General features: G+C 42.6%; 1 protein-coding gene across 1 annotated transcript; it reads right to left on the bottom strand.

Moving 5' to 3' along the window:
* Positions 1-475: 475 nt before the first annotated feature.
* Positions 476-13825, bottom strand: ANKRD66 (ankyrin repeat domain 66). Its single transcript, XM_082248826.1, has 4 exons — positions 13700-13825; positions 3166-3324; positions 2569-2797; positions 476-1102 (listed from the first exon to the last, which is right to left on the bottom strand). Exons 2-4 carry the CDS (start codon positions 3311-3313, stop codon positions 853-855), a joined length of 627 nt encoding a protein of 208 aa, XP_082104952.1. The 5' UTR covers positions 3314-3324; positions 13700-13825; the 3' UTR covers positions 476-852.
* Positions 13826-16036: the final 2211 nt, after the last annotated feature.

Here is a 16036-nt window from a genome sequence, read left to right as displayed (position 1 = left end):
CCCCGCGGCCTACTCGCTGTACCGCCGCCGGCTCATGTGCTGTGCATCTGAGGGCCTTGGCAATTACCGCCCGGTAAGGAGACCTGCCATCCGCTCCCTGTGCCCCGACAGACATGATCTTCTTCCCCTCTGACACCCGGGGACCCGTGGTAGCTGCCTCTTACATCCACTTCTGAGGCCTTAAGCGGCCGGCCGCCATTTTCTCAGGGCCTACACTCACCTCCATCACTCGCAGGCCTGCAGGTGCTTCACCACTCCAGCCTCATTGCATACCTGCCTGCTCTGCTCTCTTCCCGCCTGGACTCCAGGCACTTTCACACAGCTCCATCTATTCACTGTATAGTTGCGGCCCATGAATATTAAATAATGGTTCCCGACCCCTGAAATATAGAGTATGGCTCTCACGGAATTACATTTGAAAATTTGTGGTGTTCATGGCTCTCTCAGTCAAAAAGGTTCCCGACCCCTGATATATCACAATGTTTGTATGTAAACACAGAGTAGTGCAGAAAATGACAAACAAGACAGGTACAATACAATTGAATACAGGAGGGTTAAAAGGGCCTGACTTGTAGGAGCTTACAGTCATTAAGCCATAAGGATCATAAAAGTTTTAAACACAAGAAAACATCAGTTGGTATTGATGTGTATTTGCCCACTAAATCTGTATGTAAACATTACAAATATCACTGTCACATTCATCTTCATGGTGTGAAGAGTAAAACTAACACTATACTAAGCAAAGAATCAGAAAGTGTCACAGCTCCACCTAGTGGAGAAGAGCAGAGTGACATGTCATTATCACGTGGGTACATTCTGTGTACCCTGTACCTGTGTAATAGCAATGTCATGTTATTTAGTATTGCTATCATCACGTGTGTGTGTATAGGTTAATGGTTTTCTGATCTGTGCTTGGCAGGGCTTTTGAACAAAGATAGGCCGCTTGGGATATTTTTCTGGCTTGGTCGTGCGATTCTGCATCTTTTTGCTGAGTGAAGTGTAAAGTTCAGATTTCTTCGCCTCCCAGTCCTCATCAACTTCGTCCAAGGGGCATCCTTCCAGCTCTACAGCCAAGCGATAATCTCTGCATTCCACCTCTGCTCTAAAAGTAAAAATATTACCTGAATGTATTATTAAAGTGGAATTAAATCCATCATAATAAGTTTCTCTTTTATGTAAGAATTTAAAAGTATGGGTTTCTGTTTTTTTTGTAGAATCATGCTTACCTAGGTGGATGTAGCATTGGTCCGATGCTGCATCTGTCCCCCGACGCCTCTACACTAAGAACAGAGTGATCGAACACCGCCGATCGCTCAGTTCTCACGGCTCCGTGAGCAGAGAGGTGCTGACTGTCAGTCACCAACACCAGATATGAAAAAATCATCGAATGATATACAAGATGAATAGAAAATGTGCTGAGCACATGCCTAATATTACAAATATTTAAATCCAACACTAAAACTATATGTGCATGTGATAACATTAAAAAAAAAATGAAATAAAAAAATGAACCTATTAAATTTGTATCCACAAAAAACCTAATATCCATAGTAAGTGAGGTTGAATAAAGACAATAGTCCATCCAGTTCAACCTGTGTAGGTGTGTGTGGCTGTAATCATCTCACATAGCCCTGAATGTCCTGATCCTTGAGATGTACGTCTAAGAGTCTTTTGAAAGCCACCATACTTCCGGCAGAAACTACCTCTTGTAGTAGAGAATTCCACAATCTTGTAGCCCTAACAGTAAAGAACCCCCCACGTTGCCTGAGGTTAAAACGCTTCTCCTCTAATCGCATTGTATGCCCTCGAGTCCTCATGCAATCCCTTCGAATGAACAGCTTTTTTTCTAAGCTGAGATCCCCATTGAGATATTTATAAATTGCTATCATGCCCCCCCTCAGGCGTCTCTTCTCCAGGGAGAATAAATCGAGCAATTGCAGACGCTCTTCATAGTTAAGGTCCTCCAATCCCCTAATCAGTTTAGTTGCCCTTCTCTGGACTCTCTCCAGCTCCAACACATCCCTCCTGAGGACTGGCGACCTGAACTGGACAGAATACTCCAGATGCGGTCGGACCAGAGTTTTATAAAGTGGAAGGATTATAGTCTTATCTCTGGAATACATCCCTTTCTTTATGCATGCTAATCCTCTTCAAGTCTCACCTGGTGATATTTGTGAGAACATTCAGTGTGACCTCCTACATCTCCCTTGGACAAACTCTCACCTAAATGCCTAGACCTTTATATACAAAGGTCAAAAGAAGAGTGTTTCCTTTAATGCCTGGACCAGGCAATCTCCAAAAATGGAAAATTGTAGCTCACTTCAGCTGCTAGAATCATCTCCAAGACAAACACAAACCATAGAGGTCTCCATAAAATCAGTTAGAGAATCCTGACACGACACCAGGGTCACCAGAACTAGTGCCCCCATTGGAAGATTCCTGCCCTATTATTGTTCTGATGTCAACCCAAAATGTGGGATTTTCCTTTTCCAACCATTTTTTATGATCCATTACAGTCCCATAATTCACATCCATATAATAAGCATGGATATAGCACATCAAACTTACGTCTCCAGGAATTTCACACAGTCTCTATGACCGTATATCTCTGCAATTCTTCGAGGGGTGTCACCATGTATGTCTGTAGCGTCAATAGTAGCATGCAGTGAATGGAGAGTACGGAGAACGCTCAGCTTTCCAGATTCTGCGGCAAAGTGTGCTGGAGTCCAACCAATGTCTGTCCTGAGACAAGCCCGGGCACCATAATCTATCAACAGCTTCACCGTATCAGACTGGCCTGGTGGATGCAAAAATAATGTTATCTGAAATAAGAAAACAGTGATAACAGATCTCATGTCTACCCTGAGACACAGAATAGTGTTTAGAAGGTATTAAAAACACTAATAGCGAATAATAGGCAGCCCAGGGCCAGACAGCCTAATACTTTATATTCATGGCCAGTCCCCCCTATACTAGCCATTCTCAACCTTATTCAGACCAGGCCTAGTAAATTCTGACAAAACCTTCCATGGCCCACAAAAAAAAAATAAAAAATGTTTATTTTCATACAGCAAAGGTATGGGAATATGGAAATACAAAATATGTATTGACATTCTGGAAGAGTCAATGGATGGGGCAAGCAATGTCAAGATGAATGTCCAGTACCTTTAGCTGCAGCCCAGTGCAATGCGGTCCGGTCATTCCAGTCAATGTCCTTATAATTCGGATCATACAGATCCTTCTTCAGAATCTCAGACACCAAGTCATAATCCCCAAGAGCTGCTGCTTGATGGAGTTCAGTCACATCAGCCATCTCGTAGTTTTCTGTCAAAATAGAGGTTTGAAAAAAAAAAAATGTTACCATTTTTGGATAACTGATTTCACATATATATATATACACACACACACACACACTATATTACCAAAAATATTGGGACACCTGTCTTTACACGCACGTGAACTTTAATGGCATTCCAGTCTTAGTCCGTAGGGTTCAAAATTGAGTTGGCTCCCCCTTTGCAACTTTAACAGCTTCAACTCTTCTGGGAAGACTGTCCACAAGGATTAGGAGTGTGTCTATGGGAATGTTTGACCATTCTTCCAGAAGCGCATTTGTGAGGTCAAGCACTGGTGTTGGACGAGAAGGCCAAGAAGGCCTGGCTCGCTGTCTCCACTCTAATTCATCCCAAAGGTGTTCTATTGGGTTTAGGTCAGGACTGTACAGGTTGTGCTGGCCAGTCAAGTTCCTCCACCCCAAAATCACTCATCCATGTCTTTATGGACCTTGTACTGTGCACTTGTCCAAATCATTTGGTGGAGGGGGGATTAAGATGTGGGGTTGTTTTTCGGGGGTTGGGCTTGGCTTAAGGTGTCAGCAAAACAAGACATTTTGAAAAATTTCATGCTCCCAACTTTTTTGGAACAGTTTGGGAATGGCCCCATCCTGTCCCAACATGACTGCTCACCAGTGCACAAAGCAAGGTCCATAAAAACATGGATGAGCGAGTTTGGGGTGAAGGAACTTGACTGGACTGCCCAGAGTCCTGACCTCAACCCGACAGAACACCTTTGGGATGAATTAGAGCGCAGACTGCAACCCAGGCCTTCTCGTCCACATCAGTGCCTCACCTCACAAATGCGCTTTTGGAAAAAACAGTCAAACATTCCCATAGACACACTCCTAAAACTTGTGGGCAGTCTTCCCAGAAGAGTTGAAGCTGTCATAGCTGCAAAGGGTGGGCAAACTCAATATTGAACCCTACGGACTAAGACAGGGATGCCATTAAATGTCCAGCTATGTCCCCCAGGACAAAGTCCTTGTTATTCATGGCCCCAGCCTATTTATACACACCTCAGCCCCCTACTGACCATTCTTCCTGCCAGGGATTGGCTGAGGCTACACAAATATGCAAGTGAAGGTCAGCCTCCTCCACCCACTACATTTTGGAACCTTCCAGAATCCAGGGGAAAGTAGCAAAATCTGCAACTGGCAGAACCCAGAACAGCCAAAAGCAATTGAACTCTTCTCTGTCACAGGGGAGCCAAAAACTAAAGTTGCTTCAACAGCAGTAACCTAGCTAAGAGGGTGCTACATTAATAATATTATACAGGATATATATATCAACAATAGTTTGAACAACACTTTACAAAATGAAGGCAGAAATTACAGTTACAATACAATTTCATACAAGAGGAATCAGGAGGCCTTGCTTTTTGTGCTTTACTGTAAGTGCACCAGTTAATAGATCTGTTTGGGAGCTAAAGATCAATGTTCGTGTGTAATTATTGAAGATCAGTACAAATAGTGCTACAGTTGGGTTTAAAGTGACTTGGTGGACAAAGTTTACTTGTTGGTTCATTCAAATTATAATTCTGATATATTCTGTGCCTGGCTTTCCTGCTAGCTAAATTGTTAAAACTAAAACTAAACTAAAACTAAAAAAAATGCTAAAAAAAATAGAAATATTTTTGGAAGTCCTCAGAGGATCTGACCTAGAGGCAGTGGTGTATTTAGGTTTTGTGCTGCCCTAGGCCTGACTAAACTTGTGCACCCCCTAATTTAAATATGACCCACCCCTTCCTGTAAAGACCACACCCCTTCCTGTTTGTGACCCGTTCTGTCATCTGTAAACCACAGACCACAACCACAGTGTATCAGTGCCTATCAGCGTAGCCTCTTTAGTGCCCATCAGTGCAGACTTATCAGTGCCGCCTCATTACTGCTCATCAGTGCAGCCTCATCAGTGCAGCATATCAGTGTAGCCTTATTAGTGGCCATCAGTACAGCCCCATCAGTGGCCACCAGTGCAGCCTAAGATATTTGGACTTGTGTTTGCTGCCACTGATTGTAATCATAGGATTATTTCACTTATTTGTATAATGACTAGGACGTCCATAGTCATTAAACAAATAAGTGAAATAATCAGAGGCAGCAAACACAAGTCGAAATATCTTATAAGATTGGAGTAATCTTACTAATCCAGTGACATATTGCGATAGCACATATGAGGTAAGCAGGTCCAAAATATTATTGCCATCATATACAATTAAAAGTCTTAATTGTATATGATGCAATTCAATATGCTCGCTCAAGGTCAATAATGTTTAAAGAAATGAAATTATATTATTGACATGATGCCTGCCATACCTGGGGACAGAGGAGGGTAGGCGGAGCATTAGTGGCACACTTATTAGCATTGGGGGCTGTCGGGCCAGTTGTATTAAGTGTGGATGGCGGCCTGCGGTCTGTCCTAAAGTCCTCACCTGCCGGTATTATCATACTGGCAGGTAGCAATGTGAGTGCTTTATGTGGGTGCCAGACTTATTTGCCTCCTGGACCCTGCCCTCTGGGTCAATTCACCCCATAAGCCTGGCACTATACTAAAAGTGTAGCGCAAGCCGGCGGGGACCCTTTTCGCGCGGGAGCAGGGAGGAGGCTGTTTTTTTTTTTTTTTGTGCGGGGTGTAGCTTTTAAGCTGCCCCCCTGCAAAGTGCTGCCCTAGCCTGGGCCTTGTTGGTCTAGGCCAAGATACAGCACTGCCTAGAGGCACCCTATATAAAAGCTTGCTAGTACTGCAGGAAAGAATTCAAGTACCCAGGGCACAGTGAGTACAAGCCTGAAAAAATCTTAGAGGCTGTCCATGTCAACCTTTGAAAAAGCTTATTCAAATTCCTGGTTCAAGCTATAATTGTTTTCCAAGTCCCCTGAGCTGTAGTTCACTAGTTACTAACGTCAAGAGAGTGTTTGCACCCTAAAGAGACAGCACAGGTAGAGTGTCCTTCACTACTACCACACTGGATTTTGAGTATCCTAAGGCTCACACTATACCCTATCCACGTTTAGTGAGCAATAAATCTACAAAATACACTATCTGCCTGGTTCTTGTGAGGTGAGTTTTGGGAGCTACCATGTGCCTGGCTGTTTGCGCCTACTAGGGAATAGAACAGACAAATACCAGTCTGGGGGTCTGTGCTCAACAATGATAATGTTCATTTTAAACCACAGGATCTAAGATCAAAGCCCACCTACACTGTTGATCCCACCACTGCCCCAAAGTATATGTAATCACAATAAGTATGTGCATGTAGCTGCCACTTTAAATAGAATAGATATCAACAGTATAAAAATATGAACACATATATACACGGTAAATAGTGGCGCTATACCAAACCAATATAGGCACGTGCCAAAGCAAACTAATAGTGATAATATATCACCCAGTGAAATATTGAGTGAATAAAGTCCAGTGAAAATGAGTCCTCAAACTATCAAAACGTAAAAATGTGTGTCCATGATGAATTGGTGTTGCTAGAGATCTCTCCACCACACCAAGTGAAGGTCATGACAACATTCCCCCAAAGGGTCTTAACTCACCAAAAACGATTACCTCACATTCTCATGTTCGGCAAAATAGGCATTCAACTAGGGTTAAATGATATCCAACAACAATCTCCAATCGTCAATGGTGACTTATGGACGCTCCATATATGTGAAACAAAAGGAAACTCCAATAGTGCAATAACGTTTAACATAAATTTATTGAAAACGAAATAAAACCCCTACAAATATTGCACTCACATCATGCACAGTGTAAAATTGCAAATAATATAGCGGCAGTAAATTGGCATATTGCGGTCACGGAGGACCCGGCGTCTGGTAAGCAGTGTCTCACCCGACCGATGTTGACTCTGCCGGAATGTCACCGGTACTGTGTATTGCATAACTTCTGGTTGCCATACACCCACGTCACGACGCGTTTCGTCATTACGACTTCGTCCCCTTCTGTGCATGGAGTAAAAGCTGTGTGTATTTTGGCTGTGGGGGCACGGGGTTAGCACACTGACTGATGGTCATTAGCATTAGGAGATGTATAAATGGAAGGTTGCCGTGCCGTACAGCCAATCCCAGGATGAAGTCGTAATTAGGAAACACATTGGGACTTGGCTGTTCGGCAACCGGAAGTGACGTTTGCTTTGGCAAGTGCCTATATTGGTTTGGTATAGCTCCACTATTTACCGTGTATATGTGTGTTCATATTTTTATACTGTAAATTATAATGTTAAGCCTTAACTCTCTGGTGTGGTTGTTTGCTCACAATGATCAGAAATGGGTGCCAGTCACTTCAGTTGATTATAAATAGAAAACAAGCTTATTGAACATGGATCAGGATATCTCCTAAAACACTGATTCTCAGATATTGGACTAGCTCAATCTCTTCTTGAGATTTCTCCAAAGTATCTCATGGTTGCCTTCTAAATCACAGACACAGGGCTGGCTAGACCCCTTCAGAACTCAACCAGTCAATCAACACATTTCTATATGTGAGGACATGTAACATTGTGTTCATGCAAACATACTGTATACCACTATCTTTACCTGAAGCTGCAATCCAACATTGCTCATTGAATCCTTTAGACAAAATGCTTTGAAAAATGTGTACATATAGTGAAACAGAATAGCTTCAGTAATACGGCTGGCCTCATGGTATCACAATTGATTAACATGCGGAAAAATGCTGAAGTGATGACTATACTATAAAGTTTACCTTTTTTTGTGTTAGGTAAGTCAGGTTTTCCTAAATAAAAGCTTTGAAAAAAAAGATTAGGCCTGCTGGATGGGCATTAGACTTTAGCTGCTGGTGACCCCTGATGGTTTGACCCCTGACCTGTTAGGGTGATCATATCAATAGAATATTCTGGGTCACTGGTCACAAATACCTTAGCTTAGAAGCCAATGCAAGTTTAACTAAAAGCTCTGCAATTTCCTAAAGTGCTGATGTTTCATCTGAACTGGCCTGTTTTAGGATGTGCAGTAACCTGTGCAGTAAGATAGTATTACCTTTCCAGTGGAGCAACATTCTTGGTGGAGCCTAGTTTACCACCCTCGGTTACATCACTTTATCAAAGTCATTTTCCTCACGCCTATATACTTTGTACAGGCTTATCATCTGATAAGAATTAATGAGGTGCTTACAGCAATAGACTGAGTTAAAATTACCTGAAAGGAAAAAGGATTTTTGTGATGGGGAATGTGATGTAGCTGGAACGATGATGCTTGAACTATGGCGGGGAGGGGGGTTATCTCAAGCTTGTGATCCAGCAATTCATTGCCACTTACTTAAGCTGCCCAAGATGGGTTGTTCTATTTTTAAACAGTCAGTAGGCTGATAAGAAAAAAAAAACATGCACATTCCCCCATCCACATAAGCTGGGGTCTGCAATTAGCCATTTGCTACGCATGCACACCAGAATTACTACAAACTATCACACCACTTTACACCTAAAGGTTACCCATACATTATCTTATACAGTGCCTTGCGAAAGTATTCGGCCCCCTTGAACTTTGCGACCTTTTGCCACATTTCAGGCTTCAAACATAAAGATATAAAACTGTAATTTTTTGTGAAGAATCAACAACAAGTGGGACACAATCATGAAGTGGAACGCAATTTATTGGATATTTCAAACTTTTTTAACAAATAAAAAACTGAAAAATTGGGCGTGCAAAATTATTCAGCCCCCTTAAGTTAATACTTTGTAGAGCCACCTTTTGCTGCGATTACAGCTGTAAGTCGCTTGGGGTATGTCTCTATCAGTTTTGCACATCGAGAGACTGAAATTTTTGTCCATTCCTCCTTGCAAAACAGCTCAAGCTCAGTGAGGTTGGATGGAGAGCGTTTGTGAACAGCAGTTTTCAGTTCTTTCCACAGAATCTCGATTGGATTCAGGTCTGGACTTTGACTTGGCCATTCTAACACCTGGATATGTTTATTTGTGAACCATTCCATTGTAGATTTTGCTTTATGTTTTGGATCATTGTCTTGTTGCAAGACAAATCTCTGTCCCAGTCTCAGGTCTTTTGCAGACTCCATCAGGTTTTCTTCCAGAATGGTCCTGTATTTGGCTCCATCCATCTTCCCATCAATTTTAACCATCTTCCCTGTCCCTGCTGAAGAAAAGCAGGCCCAAACCATGATGCTGCCTCCACCATGTTTGACAGTGGGGATGGTGTGTTCAGGGTGATGAGCTGTGTTGCTTTTACGCCAAACATAACGTTTTGCATTGTTGCCAAAAAGTTTGATTTTGGTTTCATCTGACCAGAGCACCTTCTTCCACGTGTTTGGTGTGTCTCCCAGGTGGCTTGTGGCAAACTTTAAACGACACTTTTTATGGATATCTTTAAGAAATGGCTTTCTTCTTGCCACTCTTCCATAAAGGCCAGATTTGTGCAGTATATGGCTGATTGTTGTCCTATGGACAGAGTCTCCCACCTCAGCTGTAGATCTCTGCAGTTCATCCAGAGTTATCATGGGCCTCTTGGCTGCATCTCTGATCAGTCTTCTCCTTGTATGAGCTGAAAGTTTAGAGGGACGGCCAGGTCTTCGTAGATTTGTAGTGGTCTGATACTCCTTCCATTTCAATATTATCGCTTGCACAGTGCTCCTTGGGATGTTTAAAGCTTGGGAAATCTTTTTGTATCCAAATCCGGCTTTAAACTTCTCCAAAACAGTATCTCGGACCTGCCTGGTGTGTTCCTTGTTCTTCATGATGCTCTCTGCGCTTTAAATGGACCTCTGAGACTATCACAGTGCAGGTGCATTTATACGGAGACTTGATTACACACAGGTGGATTCTATTTATCATCATTAGTCATTTAGGTCAACATTGGATCATTCAGAGATCCTCACTGAACTTCTGGAGAGAGTTTGCTGCACTGAAAGTAAAGGGGCTGAATAATTTTGCACGCCCAATTTTTCAGTTTTTTTATTTGTTAACAAAGTTTGAAATATCCAATAAATTTCGTTCCACTTATATCTTTGTGTTTGAAGCCTGAAATGTGGCAAAAGGTCGCAAAGTTCAAGGGGGCCGAATACTTTCGCAAGGCACTGTATTTACTTTACTTAAAAAATGAACTTAAGTCGTATCATTTTGGCTTAGGTATGGTAGCTCTCCTCATGTGGGCTCCTCTTTAGATGATGGGCTCAAAGCCAAGGAGCAAAGGATCCAACACCACCTTCCTAAAATAACATGGGGGGGGGGGTGTTCAATATCATTATTGCTCTGTGTCCTTGTTTGATTTCACTATTGTGACTGAGGGTAAAGAAAATATTTTACTCTTCTCAGGGCCATTGCAGACTGAAAACAAGTTTATATAAGCTTATATGAGATTGAAATGATTGAGATTACAATACTTTAAAGTTGAACACCAGGAAGCCTAAAAATCTTCCCTCGCCATAGAACTGCTCCTGCACTGCAAGGGTTAACGGCGTATTTATGTCTAGAGGACTTGGTAAAGCACTTTTATTTACCTGGTCCTCAGCTCCTGCAGGCTCCTTTGCACTGCTAGAGTGGCCCATGCAGCCTCTTCTACCCTATGCTATGAAGGTCCAGGGTCCATGCAGCCTCTTCTACCCTATGCTACGAAGGTCCAGGGTCCATGCAGCCTCTTCTACCCTATGCTACGAAGGTCCAGGGTCCATGCAGCCTCTTCTACCCTATGCTACGAAGGTCCAGGGTCCATGCAGCCTCTTCTACCCTATGCTACGAAGGTCCAGGGTCCATGCAGCCTCTTCTACCCTATGCTACGAAGGTCCAGGGTCCTCTCGCATCATGAAGACAATTCAGGGCCAATTGTTCTGCATCGGATGTGAGAACCCTGGGGAACACTCCACTGCAAAATCATCATCTGCCAGGGAGTGGAGGTTCAGGTAAGCAAAACTGTTTTTCAGTTTCGTAGGCAAAAACCGTTTCTTGGAGTTGGGCTTTAATTCCCAGGTATATTATTGGATTCACAACAGATATAAATATTGCACTTTCTATGGCTGCTAAATGATCGCTTGGATAGATCCACAGTTCCTTCCCAGACAGCACAGAGGCCACCAACCACCCAAGCAACAGTCCATTTACTCCCGCTCCAAAAAGCAGTCTAGAGGTTGTCTTTTAATTATTTATTGCTAAAGAAACTTGTAACATTGGAGGTGTTGGGGGCATGGGATACTCCAAAATGCTCAGTAGTAGATAGGGAACAGAAGACAGTCTAACAGTAGAAGTAGTGGCTAATAGTGAACAGTCAAAGGCTCCAAAACTGAAGACCACGTTTTTGGGCATCTGGTTCCCCCATCCCAGTATGCAGCTATTGGTACCCAGCGCAATCTCCAGTGCACAGTTTAAGGAGTTTACTTAAGGTCACTACTCAAAACTCCCCAGGACATCTGCCTCCTTCTATCTTCCTCTGGACACAACCCATTGAGTGAAATGGCGCCTCTCAGGACCTGATCTCTTGTGGCGTGGTTCTACAGTCAGCCCTGAGCAATGTCCAATTTACTGTTTAATCCTAGTACCTCCCCTAGAGCAGCTTTTTAGTCACTGGTGTGCCTGACTGCAGTAGCCCTGGCACCTTTGGAACCCTCCTGGGGATTAGAAACCCTGCTCTCCAGTGTCTCAGACAATTTATCTGCACTCTAGCTCCCTTCTGGACACTTCCCCTCCAGGCATTGGCCGGACCTCAATAAATATTCAGGTTGGTCAATTTTAATCTCCCGCCCTAAGCTCTGGAAGCTTCTTCTAGAGGCAGAGGCAAATTCCCAGCTTATGAGAACCTGAACAGTTAATTATAAACAATTACTGCTCCCTGGATTACAGCAGAAGCCAAAGGTAATTTTTTTCTAGCAACCTACATCTGCAGAGTGCTACAATTGATTTTAAAAAAATTTAGCAGACAAAAAAAAAAAATACAGTAGGATATAAATCATCCCTATTATTTCATTGTTTTTTTAGTCACAGATGAACCATTCCCCTCTCAGTTATGGGAGTATTATTCACACTAAAGTAAATGAAAAATAATCCAGTGTTTCCAGACTTAAAGAATTTGTTACCCTTGCATTTCACATTCCTGATATGTGCCTGCTGTGTCATGTACTTGCATGAGAAAATATCCTGTTTTCCTTGCATTGCCTCCTTTGTGTGAGATCCCTGGCATTCCTTCTAGTCTTCTTGCTTTCCTATTAAAACTGACCACACTAAGCAGCAGAGCAGACGGTAGTCAGTACTCTAGATATATTGGGAACTCAGCCTGATCTCGTCCAAAGATCAGACTGGTCATGACATTCCTCACCCCCCCCCCTGCACAGCTGCACAGCATTTCACAGGGAAGCTCAGTGTGCTGCTGCTTCTCCTCCCCCCAGCTCTTATGCAGCTGAGAACAGAGGAAAAATGTTATTCATAATGTTTTTTTTTTAAATATCTATACAAAAATGTTTTGCCTTTCATTTCTATTTTTTTTTATTTCTATTTTTAAACTGAATGGGTTGTTTTACAAGGTGATCCTTTACAATCGCTTTAGGCTGGCCAAAAACTGGTAGAATTTTGTGTGAAAACTAATTTTTTAAACATTCATTTTTCTAATGGTAAGTGTGATCAAACTGGCAATTGTTTTTGACTTCAGTGATGAGAAAATCGAAGGAAAAGGATGGAAAACTGTTCTTTTTTTTTTTTTTTTTTTTTAACCTGATCGTAATCGTAAACTTAACCTTCGTTCCAGATCATATTAACTTCCATCCATTCTGAAATTGAACGTTAAAATTTGTAACATTGCCATGACAATTTTTTTTTCATACAAACTTTGCATAGTCACGGACTTAAGAAAACTGTAATTTTTTAAACAATCATTACATTTTTTCTAATGGTTAGTGTGATCAAACTTTTGACTGCAGTGATGAGAAAATCGAAGGAGAGGGATGGAAAGTTGTTCTTGTTTTTCAACTGCCAGAATGCAATTCTAATCGTGAATGTAGTAACCTTCGTTCGAAATCACATTTACTTCCATCTATTCTGAAATGAAATGCTAACCACTTGCCGACCGCCCGCCGCATATACAGTATACAGTGCTGCAGCAGGCTGGCTTGGCTGCTCGAATCGCCGTACCTGTACGCCGGTTTGCGGGAGCGCTCCTGGGGGCGAGTGCGAGCTTCCATCCATTTTGACATTAAATGTTAAAATTTGTAACATTGTCATGACAATTTTTTTTTTTTTTTCATACAAACTTTGTATAGTCACGGATGGTATTATCGAATGTTCTGAAGAACCAACTTCATGTGAACATTTACACACAATTCGAATCATGTATGGACCGCATTAAAAAACCACAGCACTCTTGGGTTAAAACATGAAATTTTCTGCAGTGATAGATGGAATGTCGTACCTTTGTCATTGTCTGGGAGGCGTAGAAAGCCTGCGGGGCTTCCAGTCTTCACAAGAGGAAGAGGAGAACGCTGAGCAAAGACATTAGCAGGAATGGAGGTGTTCTGTTGTCACAGGCTGCTATGGAGACCAGTCCCTCCCATGTATATGTATTGCGTCACTGTTCATGTCAGGCTTTTGTCTAGCACTTGCAGAAAGCTCTAAACATTCAAGACAACACATGTAGACCGCCTACTCCCTCTCTAATCACCTGTACAGGATAATAGCGAGAACTACTCTTTGAATGGTAAAGAAAATTAAAGGGAAAGTACAGCAGTGTTCTCTAACTCACGTATACGTGTGTTGCTAATGAATGCTGGCGTTTGGATTCGAACGCAGTCGGAGGATGTGAACATGCCTTCAGTCAGGTTTTAGGCTGGCAGTGGTTCTGATCTTACTCGCTTCAGCACCTCCAGCTACATAGAAGGTTACCCATTTGAACCCCAGAAGATTTACCCCCCTTCCTGACCAGGCCTGTTTTTGCGACACGGCACCGCGTTACTTTAACTGACAAATGCGCAGACATGCAATTCTGTACCCAAATATGTCTTTTTTTTCCCCCACAAATAGAACTTTCTTTTGGTGGTATGTTATCACCTCTGCATTTTTTAATTTTTGTGCTATAAACAAAAAAGACCGTCAATTTTGAAAAAAAAAAAAAAAAACCTATATTTTTTACTTTCTAAAATAAAACATACCCAATAAAAAAAAAGTTTAAAACCAAATTTCTTTATAAATCTAAGCCAAAATGTATTCTGCTATATGTTTTTGGAAAAAAAAATAAAAAATCCCAGTAAGCGTATATTGATTGGCTTGTGCAAAAGTTATAGCTTTTGCAAACTATGGTATCTATGGTGGAATTTTTATATATTTATTTATTTTTATACTAGTAAATGTGGCGATCAGTGGCTTAAAGCGGGACTGCAATATTGCGACAAACAATCGGACACTAACTGACACGTTTGACACTTTGTGGGAATCCGTGACACTGATACAGTGATCAGTGGTAAAAAGTACTAATGACACTGTCTGGGAAGGGGTTAAAGTGGTTGTAAAGCCACAATATTATGATCATACCCTCACATCTGTTAAATAACAATATGTGTCCGTATCTGTGCCTGATAAAAAATATGTTGATTTCTACCTTTTTTCACAGAGTCTCCAGGTGCTCACGTGACTGCTCGGCGATCTCCTCTCCCTGGCTGACAGCTACAGCGGGAGAGGCTAAGAACTCCCACTGACGTCAGCTGGGAGGAGAGAAGGAGAGAGATAAGTAACAATGTGAGCGCAGGGAGATGCTCTGAAATAAGGTAGAAATCTGCATATGCTTTGCAGTGAAAGAAAACCCATCACCTTCCCCCTGTCAGAACTGTGTCTCTTCTCATCGATCGGTGGGTACCGGCGGACGTCCATTGGCTGGCACCCACTGATTGGCTTCTGCTGTGACAAAGCTGTGATGCGCCCCCTACCAGATATATATACGTGATTCTGCACAGAACGGCCATCCTGTAGCAGTAAATATTCTATGGGGTGGTCATTAAGTGGTTAATAAACGGAAATATGTGCGAGAGATGCCTATTGGTAAAAGGATTTATTTTAAACCAGGGTTCTGTGTGTAGCACCCTTCTGATACCCTGCAGGCAGGATAGCACCTTCAAAGACCAGGGGCGGGCTAGCATTTCGGGGCATAGTCCATGGCTAAAATAAGGGGACAGAGAAAGAAGTTTGGGCGCCAGTCACTTTTGTCTTTTTTTAAATTTTACTGCAAATGGTTAAGAAGGTGAGGGTTAGGGGTCCCTGATACAGTAGCAGATCGTTTACAGACTCTCCAGATCCAGATCAATGCCCAAGCTTCACAGTGTCAGAACCTTTGAGCTGACCCGACAACGCTATAGGGAAGTTCCCACTTTTCAGTGCGTCCTCCAAGTAAGTCATCAGGCCCTTCTTAGAGACCAGTCTTCTTCCTGGCTCTCTCCAGCAAGAGGCCTCCCCTGGGTGTCCTCATTGGTACAGCTTCCTCCAGACCAAGCTGGAGGGCTTCAGGACCACATCAGCACACGTTAAACCTGAAAACAGGCTATTGGGCCTAACAACAGAGCTTCATCCAGCAGCACCTCCCTAGGCCTCAGCCCAAGGGAAGAGAAAGGGCACATGGCCTGGATGGACTCGGAGGTAGGAGGAGGTAAATGAACGCAAATCTGTTTATATCCACCTGCCTATAGAACTGCATGGAGCTTCCGATCAGGTCCACCTGAAAAACTGACAGATGGACCTGATTGGAAAGCCCATCTGAAAGGTA

Source organism: Pelophylax lessonae, assembly GCF_965119305.1.
Source record: "Pelophylax lessonae genome assembly, chromosome: 3".
In the NCBI taxonomy this organism is placed as follows: domain Eukaryota; kingdom Metazoa; phylum Chordata; class Amphibia; order Anura; family Ranidae; genus Pelophylax; species Pelophylax lessonae.
The sequence above is the reverse complement of the archived record's forward strand: the minus strand, read 5'-3'. Positions and strand labels throughout refer to the sequence as shown.